The sequence below is a fragment of the Chroicocephalus ridibundus genome, chromosome Z (assembly GCF_963924245.1).
Source record: "Chroicocephalus ridibundus chromosome Z, bChrRid1.1, whole genome shotgun sequence".
NCBI lineage: Eukaryota > Metazoa > Chordata > Aves > Charadriiformes > Laridae > Chroicocephalus > Chroicocephalus ridibundus.
The window spans coordinates 68,223,862-68,238,613 of record NC_086316.1 but is presented as its reverse complement, the minus strand read 5'-3'; the positions used below and the strand labels follow the sequence as shown (position 1 = coordinate 68,238,613).

The following is a 14,752-nucleotide window of genomic DNA, read 5'->3' as shown; positions in this document are numbered from 1 at the left end:
ACAGTGGCTTTGTTTGCTATTGTTGATATTTCCAGAAAAACAACCGAGCCCTCATACAGTTCTGTTCTCATTGGAAAAGAATGATTTCAAATCAATTTGAGGGGGGTTTTAACAGAAAAAATTAAGGTTAGATATTATTTCCCAATATTCTATGAAAATCTGCATCAAAGGTATTTTTTAACAGGTTATAAAATGTAACCTTGACTTCCTTTTTTTTTAATTCTCTTTAGATTCTTGGCAGCTACAGTAGAGGAAATTTAAGTACTGAGAAATTTGTAGAGGAAATAAAATCAATTGCCAGTAAGCCTACTGAAAAGCATTTCTTCAATGTCTCAGATGAATTAGCTCTTGTAACCATTGTTGAAGCACTTGGAGAGAGAATATTTGCCCTGGAAGGTATGACATTATTTAAAATTTCACTTCACGACTGCATTACAACTGAAGTAAATAGAAGGCCACCTGTTTTTATCTTCCTTTGCAATGTATTCTGCTACATAAAATATATTACGCAGGCATTTTTTCCATACTGATCATAAAAATATTTTACAATAGACATCAAAAACATAGATAATGATGTGAAATATATTCAGATGGGTTAGAGCTATGGAGACAATAGCCTAAAATGATAAGTAACCATTACTGGATTAGCTGGGGTAAACGTTAAGTTGCCTTCCCTTAGGTAAAAAAAAACATTGTCATACCATATCCCAATTACCCTATAATCCTGCGCTCATCTGCATATACCTTTAGTTTCTGTTTTTGGTTCGTTATTGATTACAGCATATTACTTTGCTGTACAAGTTAATGTAGACTTGGTGTATAGAGTTGACAAGATATATTTTTCTTTTGGAAATGTTCACGATGCTCAGATTTTAGCACAGAAAAGTCATTCTCTCATAATGTCTGCTTACATTCTCCATCCAAATTAGGCAATGATGTTCAAATCTCTGTTTGTTTCAAGCATGCTACTGGTAACAGAAGGCTGAGTTTATTAGTTATAAATTATACTGGACAACTCTGAAGGGATTCGTGTTATACAAAGAAAACATCCATCTATTTGGACTTATTTTTTTCAACATCTCAACTTTCCAAGTAGCTGGAAGTAGCACAGCTGGAACAGAGGATAATGTTGACTTGAATGTCAGGAAATAGTACAAATATGAGAGAGTATTTAAAAGTTTTTTGAATTGGAGCTATCTTTCTCAGACATATTTAGGTATTTTTTTAGTGTATCATTTAGCTTGATCAAACATTGCCATTTTCAGCTGATTATTACTAAATATTTTGTCCAGTTTCTGTTCTTATCTTTTTACATTCTGGAAGATTTTGTTTCCTTACTTTTGAAACAAATTAATTTGAGGATAGTTTAATCTCTCTGAAGCCCAAAATTTAACCTACTTAAGCTCACTGAGTACTTTCAAGTTCATTGAATAAGGGGTTCCTTTTTTAAGTCCTTGTTTACTAGAAAGAATACAGTTTCAGTGGAAAAATAGTTTTTCAAACAGAAATTGAAAACTTAGTCTTCAATTTGGGTTTTGTACTTCTAGAAAAGTGAGAAAAATCATTGTCTCTCATTAATAGAATAAAATCTGTTAGTTACAGCTATTAAATATAACAGATATAGAAAAAAGTTAACCAATTGACAATTATGACAAAAGATGAAGAATGTAAGACCTAACATGACTGAGTTTCTGGACATCTGTGTACTCAAATTCAAGGTTTCATGCCATAGCTCAACCTTTTGCACAACCAGATGCCACTCAAAGAGATGGTCTCACTTTGTCACACACTACTTTGTCCCTTTTAGCTATCAGTAGCCATTAGATAGTTCCTGTCTGTCACATGAAAGCCCAGCCTCCAAATGGTGGAGTAAATTGCGCTGGCTTGAACTCCCTGCTGGTGGAGTTCTAACCCTTCCATTGACTGGTAATTCATTCCTCTAATCATAAGACAAAATTACAAAATATTTGAACATTAAAAAAGTGTTGTAGCTTGATAAAATGTAAAAAAAATGTGCTGGTGGTGAAACTAACTGTTTGATTAAATTGTATAAATGTTATCTCTTTATATGATAGTCAGCTCTTAAAATGACTAATCCTCGTCATCATGTCCTTCAGTATTTTGGTACTTGAAGCATGTTGTACCTCTTTAAGTATCAAAAAGTTCTGCAGTACTCCTTGAATTTGTCTTTAATTTTCTGAAAAAGATGCAGTAACAAATACGTATTTCTTGGATATTATTACTTTTTAGGTAGTATAAACCTATTATAAACTGGTAGGGTATTTGTGCCTTGATATATTTGCCTTATGTAAAAATTTTATTTTATATAGACTTGTCTGTATTACAAAAAATATATAGTTGAAACAAATATGAGAAAAGAAATGTTGTCTCCTCCACCTGTGAAAGTCCTGGAAATCACATAATCTGGCTACACGGAAATCAGAATAGAAACTGAAAATGCATCTTAAGTTTTTGTCAGAACATAACAAGTTTGAGTTGCTTCAATGTGTTGGTAAGGCTGGAGCTAAAAGATGCTGCCTAAATCAGTTTCTGTCAATTCTTCAGGCATGGTTTCCTGTCCCTTGCCAAAGCATTTCAGGAGCTATTCTAGATTTGCAACTGTGTCCATGGATGCATTTTTGTGTCAGGGGGAGAAAAGCATATTAATACTGCCCCATCCAGCTTTCTGGTGACAATCCAGTTTATTGGATGTGTGCAATGTGGAAAAGATTAGTTGACCCCATACACTGTAGATGAATTAACTTCTGTGCATAACATGGAGGTCACATGAACCTTTATTCTTGAAATTCTATATCTGAATCTGTTTAAATTCTCAATCCAAATAGTCTCTTGCTAGTACAGTAGTACACTTGATTATTTTTTTTCTTGGATTTCTTGCTTTGTTTTTGGTTTTGGCCTTTAAAAAATGCAAAGAAAAATTGAGAGAGAGTTGAAAAATCAAATCCAACAAAAACCCGTACTTGACAGCCAGTGGATTTTTACACATAATCTTTTTCATATGCCTCTGTGTCTCATGGCATGGACTTCTGGTTTTAACAGCAATTTTATGTTTTATCCAACCCGTAGGCAGGCACAAATGTTTTTTCACAAAATATCCTTTGTAGGATGCTTGGCAGTTTGAAACTTAATGGAAAGTTAGACTGGGGGCCATTATCTAAGCAGCATTCAGAGCTGCACACACCAACAGTACCAGCATTGTCCTCTGCCTCAGACTGTGAGAGTCCTGTCTTTCTCAGCTCATTAAGGAGCATCCTTTAATGCATGAAAATATTGTTTATCAGCAAATGTGCAACTTAAGAGTTTTATGCTTAAAATGGACTTTTTCAGACTTAGCAAAGCAGCTACATCTTGTGAAACATGATGGCCTGTGTTTGTGTCAAATATTTTGAGATCATGTCTCCTTCCTATGACTGCCTATAAATCCCAACAATTAGCAAAGACATCGTGTCTCAGGGAGCAACCTCTGTGGTCAAAAGTTCAGTATTATTTAATAGTCCAGATGCCTGAAATTCATGCAGCCATGGCTTGCTATGCCTCAGTTTCATTCGCACAGTTGGAGATTTGCCTCAGCACCCAGCTGGTGGCAAATTGTGAACTCTTCCTAGAGAAATATCAGAACAGATTTCTTAGTTCCCCTCTACTGCCCATTACCGTATTTTGCTCTCAAGGTGGAATCAATATGCAGAATATAGTTACCTTACTTGTGGTGCTTCAGGTGGCAAAATATTGTTGGTCCTTGAGTATTGCTTTTAAGTAGAGGAAGAGGCAGACCTTTCTATTTCCTGATGATATTTCAAGTGTACCTCTGAGCAAAGCAGTCCGTCAGAGTTTAATAACTAGCATGTGACAACTTGACAAGATACTGAAACTAGTACTAAATCACCTGATACCTTTTTTATTCAAAGTCACTTAAGAGAAACAGGAAGATTTTCATATAGCTTTCTGTGTAGGATTATAGTGCACAAGCCCTTCCCTGAAGGCTTTTGAATCTTGGATAGCTGAGATTTTCCTATGTTGTTTTTACAAAGGTTCATACAAACATCAAGTGTTTTTCATTTAAAGTTCTACCAGCTGCCTACAAATTTTTAGTTGCTTGAATACAAGGCAAGGGTTACATGGCTGGTGTTTTATTGTTCACTTAGTTCAAGCGGAAAATGGCTTAACCATATTAATCAAACATTCCAAACATATTTACCATCAGCCTGAGGTCAAATCTGGTCAGTTTTAGCCCAGAAATATTTCTTGGACAAGTTCTGAGACATGATCTTAAAATGGAAACTCTCATACTTAATGGTGGCATTTATAACAGATCTTAATTTCTGTATTTATTATAAAAATCTATGGCAAGCTATATGCACTGAATATTCTAGCTAATTATGCTATCCTTTACTATCATATGAGCATTTTCATTACACTATTCAGACACTTCTTTCAAGTTGAAACTAATTTATTTTGGAAACTTATTTTTTTCTGTTTAATAGCAACAACAGACCAGCAGGCAGCCTCATTTGAAATGGAAATGTCTCAAGCTGGTTTCAGTGCTCACTATTCTCAGGTAAGCAAACTGTTTGAAAAGAGAAGTTCTTTTACAAAGTAGATGTTTGTTGGTGAAGGTGTGAATTTGGAATGACTATTTCAGAATCCTTTGTACAGACCTGTTTGCTGTTGGAAGTTTTGAAGTTTCCCATAATCCAGTTATTTTTTTGTAAAATGTAGAATCAAGAATCATAGAATCATAGAATGGTTTAAGTTGGACGGGACCTCAAAGATCATCCAGTTCCAACCCCCCTGCCGTGGGCAGGGACACCTCCCACTAGACCAGGTTGCTCAAAGCCCCATCCAGCCTGGCCTGGAACACCTCCAGGGATGGGGCATCCCCACCTTCCCTGGGCAACCTGTTCCAGTGCCTCACCACCCTCACAGTAAAGAATTTCTTCCTAATATCTAATCTAAATCTACCCTCTTTCACTTTAAAACCATTACCCCTAATCTTATTGCTATACTCCCTGATCAAGAGTCCCTCCCCATCTCTCCTGTAGGCCCCCTTCAGGTACTGGAAGGCTGCTAGAAGGTCTCCCTGGAGCCTTCTCTTCTCCAGGCTGAACAACCTCAACTCTCTCAGCCTGTCTTCCATAGAAGAGGTGCTCCAGCCCTCTGATCATCTTTGCGTCCCTCCTCTGGGCTGACCTCGACAAGTCCATGTCCTTCTTGTGCTGAGGACTCCAGAGCTGGATGCAGTACTCCAGGTGGGGTGTCACCAGAGCAGAGCAGAGGGGCAGAATCACCTCCCTCAACCTGCTGGACACTCTTCTTTTGATGCACCCCAGGATGCGGTTGGCTTTCTGGGCTGCTAGTGCACGTTGCTGGCTCATGTTGAGCTTCTCATCAACCATCACTCCCAAGGCCTTCTCCTCAGGGCTGCTCTCAAGCCATTCTCTGCCCAGCCTGTATTTGTGCTTGGGATTGCCCTTACCCATGTGCAGGACTTTACACTTGCTTTTGTTGAATGTAGGTAAAGAATAATTATAAGCAATGAAAGTTTAAGAGAATAACTACCTTCTTCACATGAACTCTAAATTTAATGCTCCCATAGCACTTTCTATCAGGATAGTGGTCTACAATATGTTAAGAAAGACAGAGAAAGACTTTTTACCAGGGCTTGTAGTGACAAGACAAGGGGCAACTGTTTTAAACTGAAAGAGGGTACATTTCTATTGGATATAAGGAAGACTTTTGCAATGAGTGTGGTGAGACACTGGGACAGTTGCCCAGAGAAGTGGTGGATGCCCCCTCCCTGGAAGTGTTCAAGACCAAGTTGGATGACGCTTTGAGCAACCTAATCTAGTGCAAGGTGTCCCTGCCCATAGCAAGGGCATTGGACCAGGTGATCTTTCAAAGTCTCTTCCAACCCAAACCATTCTATGATTCTATGAACTATAAAACTGTTCTGTCTAAATATTAACGTATAAATTGATATTGCATTGTATTGGTGAATTTGAGACAGAAGTTATTGAAATAGGATATATCTGTCATGGAGATTATCTGCAGTATTAGTAACACAACGTATTCTTAGTTCTGTTAACACATTGAATACCACAGTTCTCATTGGGGTAAATATTTGTTCAACTGGGATGCAAAAATCCATGGGATTTGTATTAGCAGAAAAAACGCTCCCTACATATTTTATTTATTCTTGAAAAATCAAAAAGTATCCATTGTGATGATCTGCTCAGATCATCACAAACTGAATTAAAATTTAACATGAGATCAAAAGAACCGGTAAGAGTTAAAGTTTGAAGATATGAAATAGTAGTGACAGTGGAAAAGAGCACAATAGGAGAGTAACTGAACTGAACAAACACTGAGCAATCCAAGACAAACTGACATACATGGGAAAACCTTCAACATGGCTTTTCCTACAACTCAGCATATCACTGGTAAAAAAGAGAATAAAAAACCTTCAATATGATTTAACATAAACACTGTATTGCAAAAGTGTTCTCCATTCATTTTTACTCTCTGCATTACATTACCCATGATGTTTCTGATGGTCTATCATACCTTAGAAACAAATGTTATCCTGATAGGGAGCACAAGGACTGTAAGGTTAGCCATTTGGTAGAGCATATTTTTGAAGTTCACAAACAACTGACCTCACTTCATCAGAACCTCACTTCAGAAGTGAGTCTTCAGTCCTTGGTGCATTGACAGGCTCGGTGTCTCTGGTGTCTGCCTTATCTAGAAGGTTGTGTTCATGCTTTTGGGTAAGAAAGGTCAGCATACCATTTCTCATTGACCAAATGCTTTTCCACAATATACAAGATTCACAGATACAACAGAGAAAGATTCAGGTTTCTGAAAGTTTGTCTGGGAAATGCATTTAAGTGTTGTCTTCTCTAATTAGCTTTGCTAAATCCCTTTTGTCTTTCGGTTTGGCCTGCAACGGTGGGATGAAGTAGTGGGAGCTGTATTCCATTCTGCTGCTTTTCCTCTTTTCCTGAATGGCCTTTTTTTTTTTTTTAAAGCTGGGTGCATTTTTAACAAAAAGTGGGAGTCATACTATGATTGTAGAGGCCATACTATAATAGGAAAAGCAGGGCTAAGTATGTAGGTGTACAGGAATCGTTATCCAAATGTGAGCATCATGATCAATGAACATCTAAAGATGGTTCACACAGAGAACAGGCTGTTTGTTTTTCTCTGCATAAGGATTGGATCATGCTTGGAGCAGTTGGAGCATATGACTGGAATGGCACAGTGCTCATGGTGAAGGACAGTGGTATTTCGATGCCACCTAATGACACTTTTCGTGACAGGCTTTCAGAAAAAAATGAACCCCTTGCAGCCTATCTAGGTAAGAGAAATAGCCCATCTTATAACACTTTCCCACAAATGCTACAAGATCTCTCTCAAGTATCATCCACAAAGAGTTTCTTACGGAATATTATCTTATATTCTAGGAGTTTGGGAAAATTTATAATGTATGGACATGTCTACTGTGTGATTTTCTTGTTCTTTTTTAAAACAATTACTGCTTCTACAATCAAAAATCCAAACACTTGTAGACCTAAGTATATCTAGACTTTCCCCAATAGAAAAGTCTAATCTGTTCAGGCAAGATTTCAGATTCTAATATTCTTATCAAGTTTCTCTATGCTTTGATAGTTAAGAAGCTTTATACAACATTGTCTAAATCTTTGCTTAAAATTAATCTCATTTCTCTCAATTAATGAAGAAGAACAACAGTCTACGACTATCTTTTTTATAATAATGTTTTGCATATTGACAGGCTGTTTTCCTCTCAGCCTTTTCTACCAAAAAAAGCATCTCTCTCCTCTAGCTCTTGCTTTGTATGCCTCATGGTTTGGTTTGTTCTGATATCTCATTTAAGCTACATTTTCACTGATGAAGAGTCAACACTAGAATAACTTTTTTTTTTTTTCCCTAGAATAACTTCTTTTTTTTTTTCCCCTAAGTACACTGTTTGCCTTCTTTGTAAAATGCTATTAGCTATTTTTATCTCAAATTTGGTAAAGTAATTTTAAATAAGTCCCATCTTCCCTAATACTTGCAACGTTGCCACAGTTTTGATCCACCTGCAAATTTTTTAAGTCTTCCTTCATGCAAGTTGTTAAATGGTTGTTAATATTAAACAGACCTAAGTTCAAAATTCCCCCAGAATCACATTTGGAAGACTCGATCAGTTTCACAATAAGCCGGTAACGACTGTTCTTTGGAAGTAGCTTTTCAGCCAGCTATTTGCGAATTATTTCATCAGTACCATCACATTCTTAAAGCGTGTAAGAATGGCAAAGTGAACATGACTCACCAGCCTGTGAACAGGTTTAATAACACAGTGGTGCTCATGACTCTGAGACTGTAGTCCAATACACACACAGCCCTTTTAATTAACTCTAATTATATTCTATTATAGAATCATAGAATGATAGAATCTTCATGGTTGGAAAGGACCTTTGAGATCATCGAGTATAACCATACACAGACACAAAAAAACAAACCCCTACAATCTCTACCACTAGAGCATGCCCTGAATCGCCAAATCTATACATTTCTTAAATACCTCTAGGGATGGTGACCCAACCACCTCCCTGGGCAGGCTGTTCCAGTGCCTGACCACTCTTTCAGTAAAGTAATTCTTCCTAATATCTAATCTAGACCTCCCCTGCCACAACTTCACACCATTTCCTCTGGCCCTGTCATTATTCACTTGGGAGAAGAGGCCAGCACCCACCTCTCTACACCCTCCTTTCAGGTAGTTGTAGAGGGCAATGAGGTCTCCCCTCAGCCTCCTCTTCTCCAAGCTAAACATGCCCAGCTCCCTCAGCCTCTCCTCATATGACTTGGTCTCCAGACCCCCCACCAACTTGGTAGATCTAGCATAAGCAGGGCTAAACATCTAGTTGTAGAATAAGCCTCGAAAAGGCTCTGAATCACATCAAAGATTTCTGGTTCATCCTGAGTGTACTGCATCTTGACTTCTTTTCTGCTTCCTAGGATATACTGTGAGTTCAGCATTGACACCTGGAGGCGTGCTGTACATAGCAGGACAGCCACGATACAATCACACTGGCCAAGTTATCATTTATAAAATGGAAGGAAGAGAGGTACGAGTACTTCAGAGGCTAAATGGAGAACAAGTAAGTATGCATTCATTATTAACATACAAGAGAATATGGCATGAGAAATAGAAATAATGACTTCAAATGAGAACTCTGTATCAGAAGAGCAAATGAAATTGGGTTTATTACAAGTTCAGAAGGAAAGGTTAGGTAGATGCTCTGGCATAGTAAGTCATGGAAAGTGAACTCTGCAGTAGTCAGACCCTTGGAAATTTTCTCTTTGAGGGTTAAGTCTTCACCAGCATCAAAGTGGTTGTAGCCATCTCTATATTTGCAATTCTCTCTGCTGAGTGGAAGGGGTATGTCACTGGCAGGAAACAGGTGCGACAAGCAGGGTTCTGTGCAAAAGCATCAGCTGCAATAGCATGAAATATTGAATAACTGCTTGTTATATTGAGAAGCAGCTCACTGGGAGCTGTTCCTGCAGGAAGAAAACAACATGTAATCACATAATTAAAGATGGTAGTATAATACTATGCACATGAGGATTGAAAGTCCTGCCTATTAGGGTCTCCCCAGGCTGCAGTACCAGCTTCTTTCAGGAGAATTCAGGTTACCTAGTTTTCACCTATAGCTGATGTCAGCAACTCAGCTAATCAATCAGTCCTTTTAGAGTCAATGAAGGAAAGTAAGCATTTTTAAGGTTTGAGGGATCTGGCTGACTTGAAGCATCTTCCGTGAGATGACGTGCATCTTGCGTTAGAAGAGACTGCTTCTCATGTTGAGTGCAAAGGAACTGCAGGGTGTCTAGGGTAGCTGTGATGTAAACGTAACCACATAAATCCTGGACCTTGCACCCAGTCTATGAATCTATCTAGCTCTTTGTGTAGATCTTTCTCCTCTGCATTCAGTGGCAACTTAGGAATTTTGGAGACTACTTGCACAGCATTGTCTCAGAGCTTTTGTCCACCATCCTACCTTTTCCAGTGGCAAGCCTAAGACCATTGATTTTGCTCCTTCTATGTATTATTGTCAGGACTGAAGAGAAAATTAGCTTCCCCAAGACACTTCTATTCAAATGCTGTCTTAAGAGGTCCTACTCCCCTTAGCAGGTGGAAGGCACCATTTGTACCTTTCAAACTCAGGACAGTTGAAAGTTGAATGGACCATTCCTAAATAAAAAAATCTGAGAACAAACCCTAAAACAGAAAGCAAGCTTCAAAGGCAAATAGACCAAAAAGATCTAGGTAGCGAAGAAAATTTCTGCCTCATGATTAACATTCAACATTGTGTAAGTAGCCATAAAACAGGTCTCTGAATAGGAATGTTGCATGATGTTGCTGACTTTGTCTCTGATTTATACCTTATATTTTCATGCAGATTGGGTCATACTTTGGGGGTGTTATTACCACAATCGACATCAATAGGGACTCATTTACAGACCTTCTTCTTGTTGGAGCTCCTACGTATATGGGAACTGAGAAAGAGGAGCAAGGGAAAGTATATGTTTATGGACTGAACAAGGTAAGGATGATGTTTATTGACCAGTAACAGAACATGTTCCTTACTGTCTTCATATCCTTATTTCAAAGAAATATGATAAGTTGAGCTGGGGAAGATGATATGTTGAAAACAGAGAAACGTTATTTTGACAATTGAGAGTATAATACAGATTATTTTTGAAAATATCTTCTCAAATTATTGTCTTCTCACCTTTTTTTTTCTGACCAAGTGTATTATATAGATAAGCACTGTATCCTGTAAGCTGAAATATGGAATAGATGCAAATTTATAGGATTAATCACATTTTCTGCTTGCTTTCATGGCTTAGGGAACAGTAGGATTCATCCATCCTAAAAACGTGTACTCCAGTATCCTTACCAACCTTATCAACCTAGAGGTAAACCCCATACATCCAACAGCTTTTAAACACGTCGCAACTAGATTGAGGAACATAGCAGCTACACCTCAGCTTCTTAATTTGACAAATGTCTCCTTCCAATGTCTATGCATACTTTTTCTTCTTATTTTCTTCTTTTAGTCCACTACCATACTGTATCATAACAGTTACCAAAATATGTCCTAGCAATGATGGTGTCCTAAAATACTGTTACAAGAAAATGACCTGAAGAGACTGGATCTCTTTGACAAAGAACTCTTCCAGTTTCTACATGCATGTTGCTAACAACAAATTGCTGGTGAATACGGATGACAAGAAAACAAGAATTCCATGTCCTCCAGTAATGTGAGGGTCTGAAATTTGTTTTTCCTGTGCTTCTTTTTATCCACCTCCAAATAAAGGAGATGCAGCCACTGCTTGCTGCTGCTGATGTCTAACATGGAACTCATGGGACCAACCTCTTGGAAAGATTGGTTACATACCATACTCTGTGTGTGTGTTTGGTCTAGGATGCATACTGGACCAGAAGAATATATATATTAGGCCATGGAGTATGTGTCTACTGAGGACATAATTCCGTCTATGTAAGAGACATGCTGTCTTTTGTTCTGGAATAACAAATTGCCATCTGTGTTTCATCAGAAACTTGGCTTACTTATCAGATTAAGAGAATGCTTTTAGAAAAACTCTTTACACTATCTTAAGAATGAAGTGGTTTACTAGCAATAACATCCAAATATTGTAATACTATGCTTTCCTGTGAGCCTCTAACTTCAAGAAACATGCAGAAGCATCTAGATGCAGAAAGAGAGGGAACAAGAATGTCTTTCTCAACTGCTGCTCAGAAAGAACATTTAAATTATAATTACAGAATCACAGTTTCTACAGTGCAGTCAATCTTTGAGAATAGGATGTAATTTTTTCATTTAATTAATCACTTTGTCTTCTAGACAAGAGCTCTTTAAAGCCTGCATTGCTAAAATGTTGATGGAAATCCACAAACTTTAAATCTGCTCTTTCACAGACAAAGTTTGAATACCAGATGAGTCTGGAACCTATAAAGCAAACATGCTGTTCGCCGTTAAAACAGGACACCTGCAAAGTTCTTAAGAATGAGCCTTGCGGTGCACGCTTCGGGACTGCGATTGCTGCAGTGAAGGATCTCAACCTTGATGGATATAATGACATTGTGATAGGTTCTCCCCTAGAGGATGATCATCGGGGAGCTGTTTATATTTATCATGGCCATGGCAACACAATCAGTAAAAAATATTCGCAGGTATGATGTATAACTTTACAGATCGACAGTCACGGTAAGAGTATGTAGCTTAAATCCTGTTTTCCAGTGTCTTTCCAACATCGTATCAAACTGTGACTTGACCTGTCATGACACCTTCTTTTTTAAAATGCTTTGTACTTTTAAACTCATACTGATTTAAACAAATTTTATTCTACTATTGTTAGAAAATATGTTTGCATGTTTTTATTAGAAACCTTCTGAAACGTTCTATTGAGCCAGAAAAGTAGATATTTTTAAATTCTGAAACTTTGTAGTGTGTTCATCACCATGGTAACTGTTTTGGAGTATTGTGATGAAAATTTAATGTATTTGAAGAGTCTAAAAGCCATCTAACTGCCAACAAATGCGTCTTGAATGTTCTTAAAAAATCCTTCAGTATGCACTGCATAAACTTCTTAAATGTTTTTTACAGCGTATTGCGTCAGGTGGAGATGGGGAAAAAGTGAAATTTTTTGGCCAGTCTGTGCACGGTGAAATGGATTTAAATGATGACGGGCTCATTGATGTCACCATTGGAGGCCTTGGTGGGGCTGCCCTCTTCTGGTACGGTTACTCACAGCAGCTGTCAGGCCAGAAAACAACCATTTGTCTTCGGATACTGATGTAACTTGCATGCGCTACTGTTTGGACTGTTGTGAAGATGCTGGTTTCATCTCATGCTTTGACACTGGCTGTGAATCTTCATGTTTTCATTTCTCTCTGGAGGAACGAATATAAAACTTACTGGATAATGTTTTAGAAACCTTGTGAGCCTAGTATGAAGGCCTTGTCCTCCTGGAATATTCAAAATAGAAATTATTCCATTTGTTCACCAAGTAAAATAGAAAAAAACCTTAAGTGCTCTCTCTTTCACAGTATATCGAATATTATCTTATTAGCAATATGGAGGACAGGTTGAAATGTAAATAGGTCACTAAGAAAACTAATTTGATTTCCTAATAAGAAAACTCTAGCTTGACTCCCACCAGAAAATCTTGGAAAATTTTGACTAAATGTTCTGGTTAACAGTGAATTCTTTTTTTTTTTTTTTTTTTTTTTACAAAAGAGCATGATTCAGATGGCAAAATGAGCAACATATTTTTTAAGGGAGAAGACAAAAATACCATTAGGAAAAATCAGCAAGTTAACAAGTATTCCCTCATTTCTAAAGGACAACTAAAACTATTTATCTCTCTCGTAAGGCAACTACTAAGCCAGGTCCTTCCTCTCCCTGTCCTGCTGTTCCACCTAGTTCACCTGCTAGGTGATAAAGTTTCTGAGGTCTTGCTTCCATCCTCAGGCTGCGAGCTTCTCCTCACCTTCACCTGCTAGTTTGCCTTTCTGAAAGCTCCGTGTGTGAACGCAATGAGGTGCCCCTTCACTGCATTGTTTAGATCACAAATCTGAAGAAAGCTATTTTGCCAGCTAAATATTCTGCTGGTTTAGTACACTGGCATACTCTGTCTCGAGGCCAAAAGGGAACTGAGACAGAGCGAAGGGAGAGGCAGGAATTCACTGCAGGGACAGGGGCAAAGGGGAGTTAAGGGGAAGCAAAGTGGTGGTGAATCTCAGCCTGTTTATCTACCCACAGCATAAGAGGTGGCACACTACCCTCCAGCCCGTGTATGAGAATATGTTCATCTGTGGATATCCCCAAGGATGGGTGTGGGCCTTCAGTCTCTTTTAAAATGTGACTTGCTTAAAAGCTTTGGAAAATATTTCATCCGGTATCTGTTCCAAAACAAGTACAGCTCTGTGGAGAAACCCTGTGACCTTTTTCTCTGTAATTTTTTGTTTAGTGGTACTATGTATCGAGCGTATAGTTAATTACTTGCCTAGACCATCACATATGTGTATTTTAATGTTGAATGTTGCACATTTTGTAAGTTCCTTCTTAAGTTTAAAAAAGTCATGGCTATTATTTTCAAGGCACTTTCTCTCTGTGTTTTTAAGGTCTCGTGATGTGGCTGAAGTAAATGTTTCCATGCAATTTACACCCAAAAGCATCAATATCCAACAACAAAATTGTCAGATAAATAAAAGGAAAACAATATGCATAAATGCCACAATTTGTTTTAAGACCAGACTAAAGTCAAAGGAAGATATGTTTGAATCCAGTAAGTAGATAAGCACTAAGCTATGGAATCTTTACACTGTAAAACTGCTATGGTCGCATTCATTTATTCCTCCAAAAATGGAATACAGCTCTTCTAAATTCAATATTCAAAGCGCATTTGAGATACTTCAGGAAAAAAGAATGTGTAGAGGCAAATTGGTTCATAATATTGATCTCAACTTCTTTTGCAGACCTGCAGTATTGGATTACTCTTGATGCACAAAGACAAATATCTCGAAGCTTGTTCATAGAAAGCCATGAGAGGAAAATGCAAAAAAATATAACTATCAAAGGGTCAGAATGTATTAAACATAACTTCTACATGTTGGCAAGTAAATCATTTAAAGTGTTTTTCT

General features: G+C 37.8%; 1 protein-coding gene across 3 annotated transcripts in view; it reads left to right on the top strand.

Annotated features, from left to right (window-relative positions):
• ITGA1 (integrin subunit alpha 1) overlaps positions 1 to 14,752 on the top strand; it is a 78,201-nt gene that overhangs the window by 44,117 nt on the left and 19,332 nt on the right. For all 3 annotated transcript variants that reach the window (XM_063321385.1, XM_063321386.1, XM_063321387.1), the window contains 9 exons: positions 231 to 396; positions 4,503 to 4,576; positions 7,231 to 7,375; positions 9,037 to 9,179; positions 10,482 to 10,625; positions 12,026 to 12,280; positions 12,714 to 12,844; positions 14,234 to 14,397; positions 14,588 to 14,724. In XM_063321385.1, the coding sequence (XP_063177455.1) occupies positions 231 to 396; positions 4,503 to 4,576; positions 7,231 to 7,375; positions 9,037 to 9,179; positions 10,482 to 10,625; positions 12,026 to 12,280; positions 12,714 to 12,844; positions 14,234 to 14,397; positions 14,588 to 14,724 (1,359 nt within the window). The remainder of the gene's footprint in view (positions 1 to 230; positions 397 to 4,502; positions 4,577 to 7,230; positions 7,376 to 9,036; positions 9,180 to 10,481; positions 10,626 to 12,025; positions 12,281 to 12,713; positions 12,845 to 14,233; positions 14,398 to 14,587; positions 14,725 to 14,752) is intronic.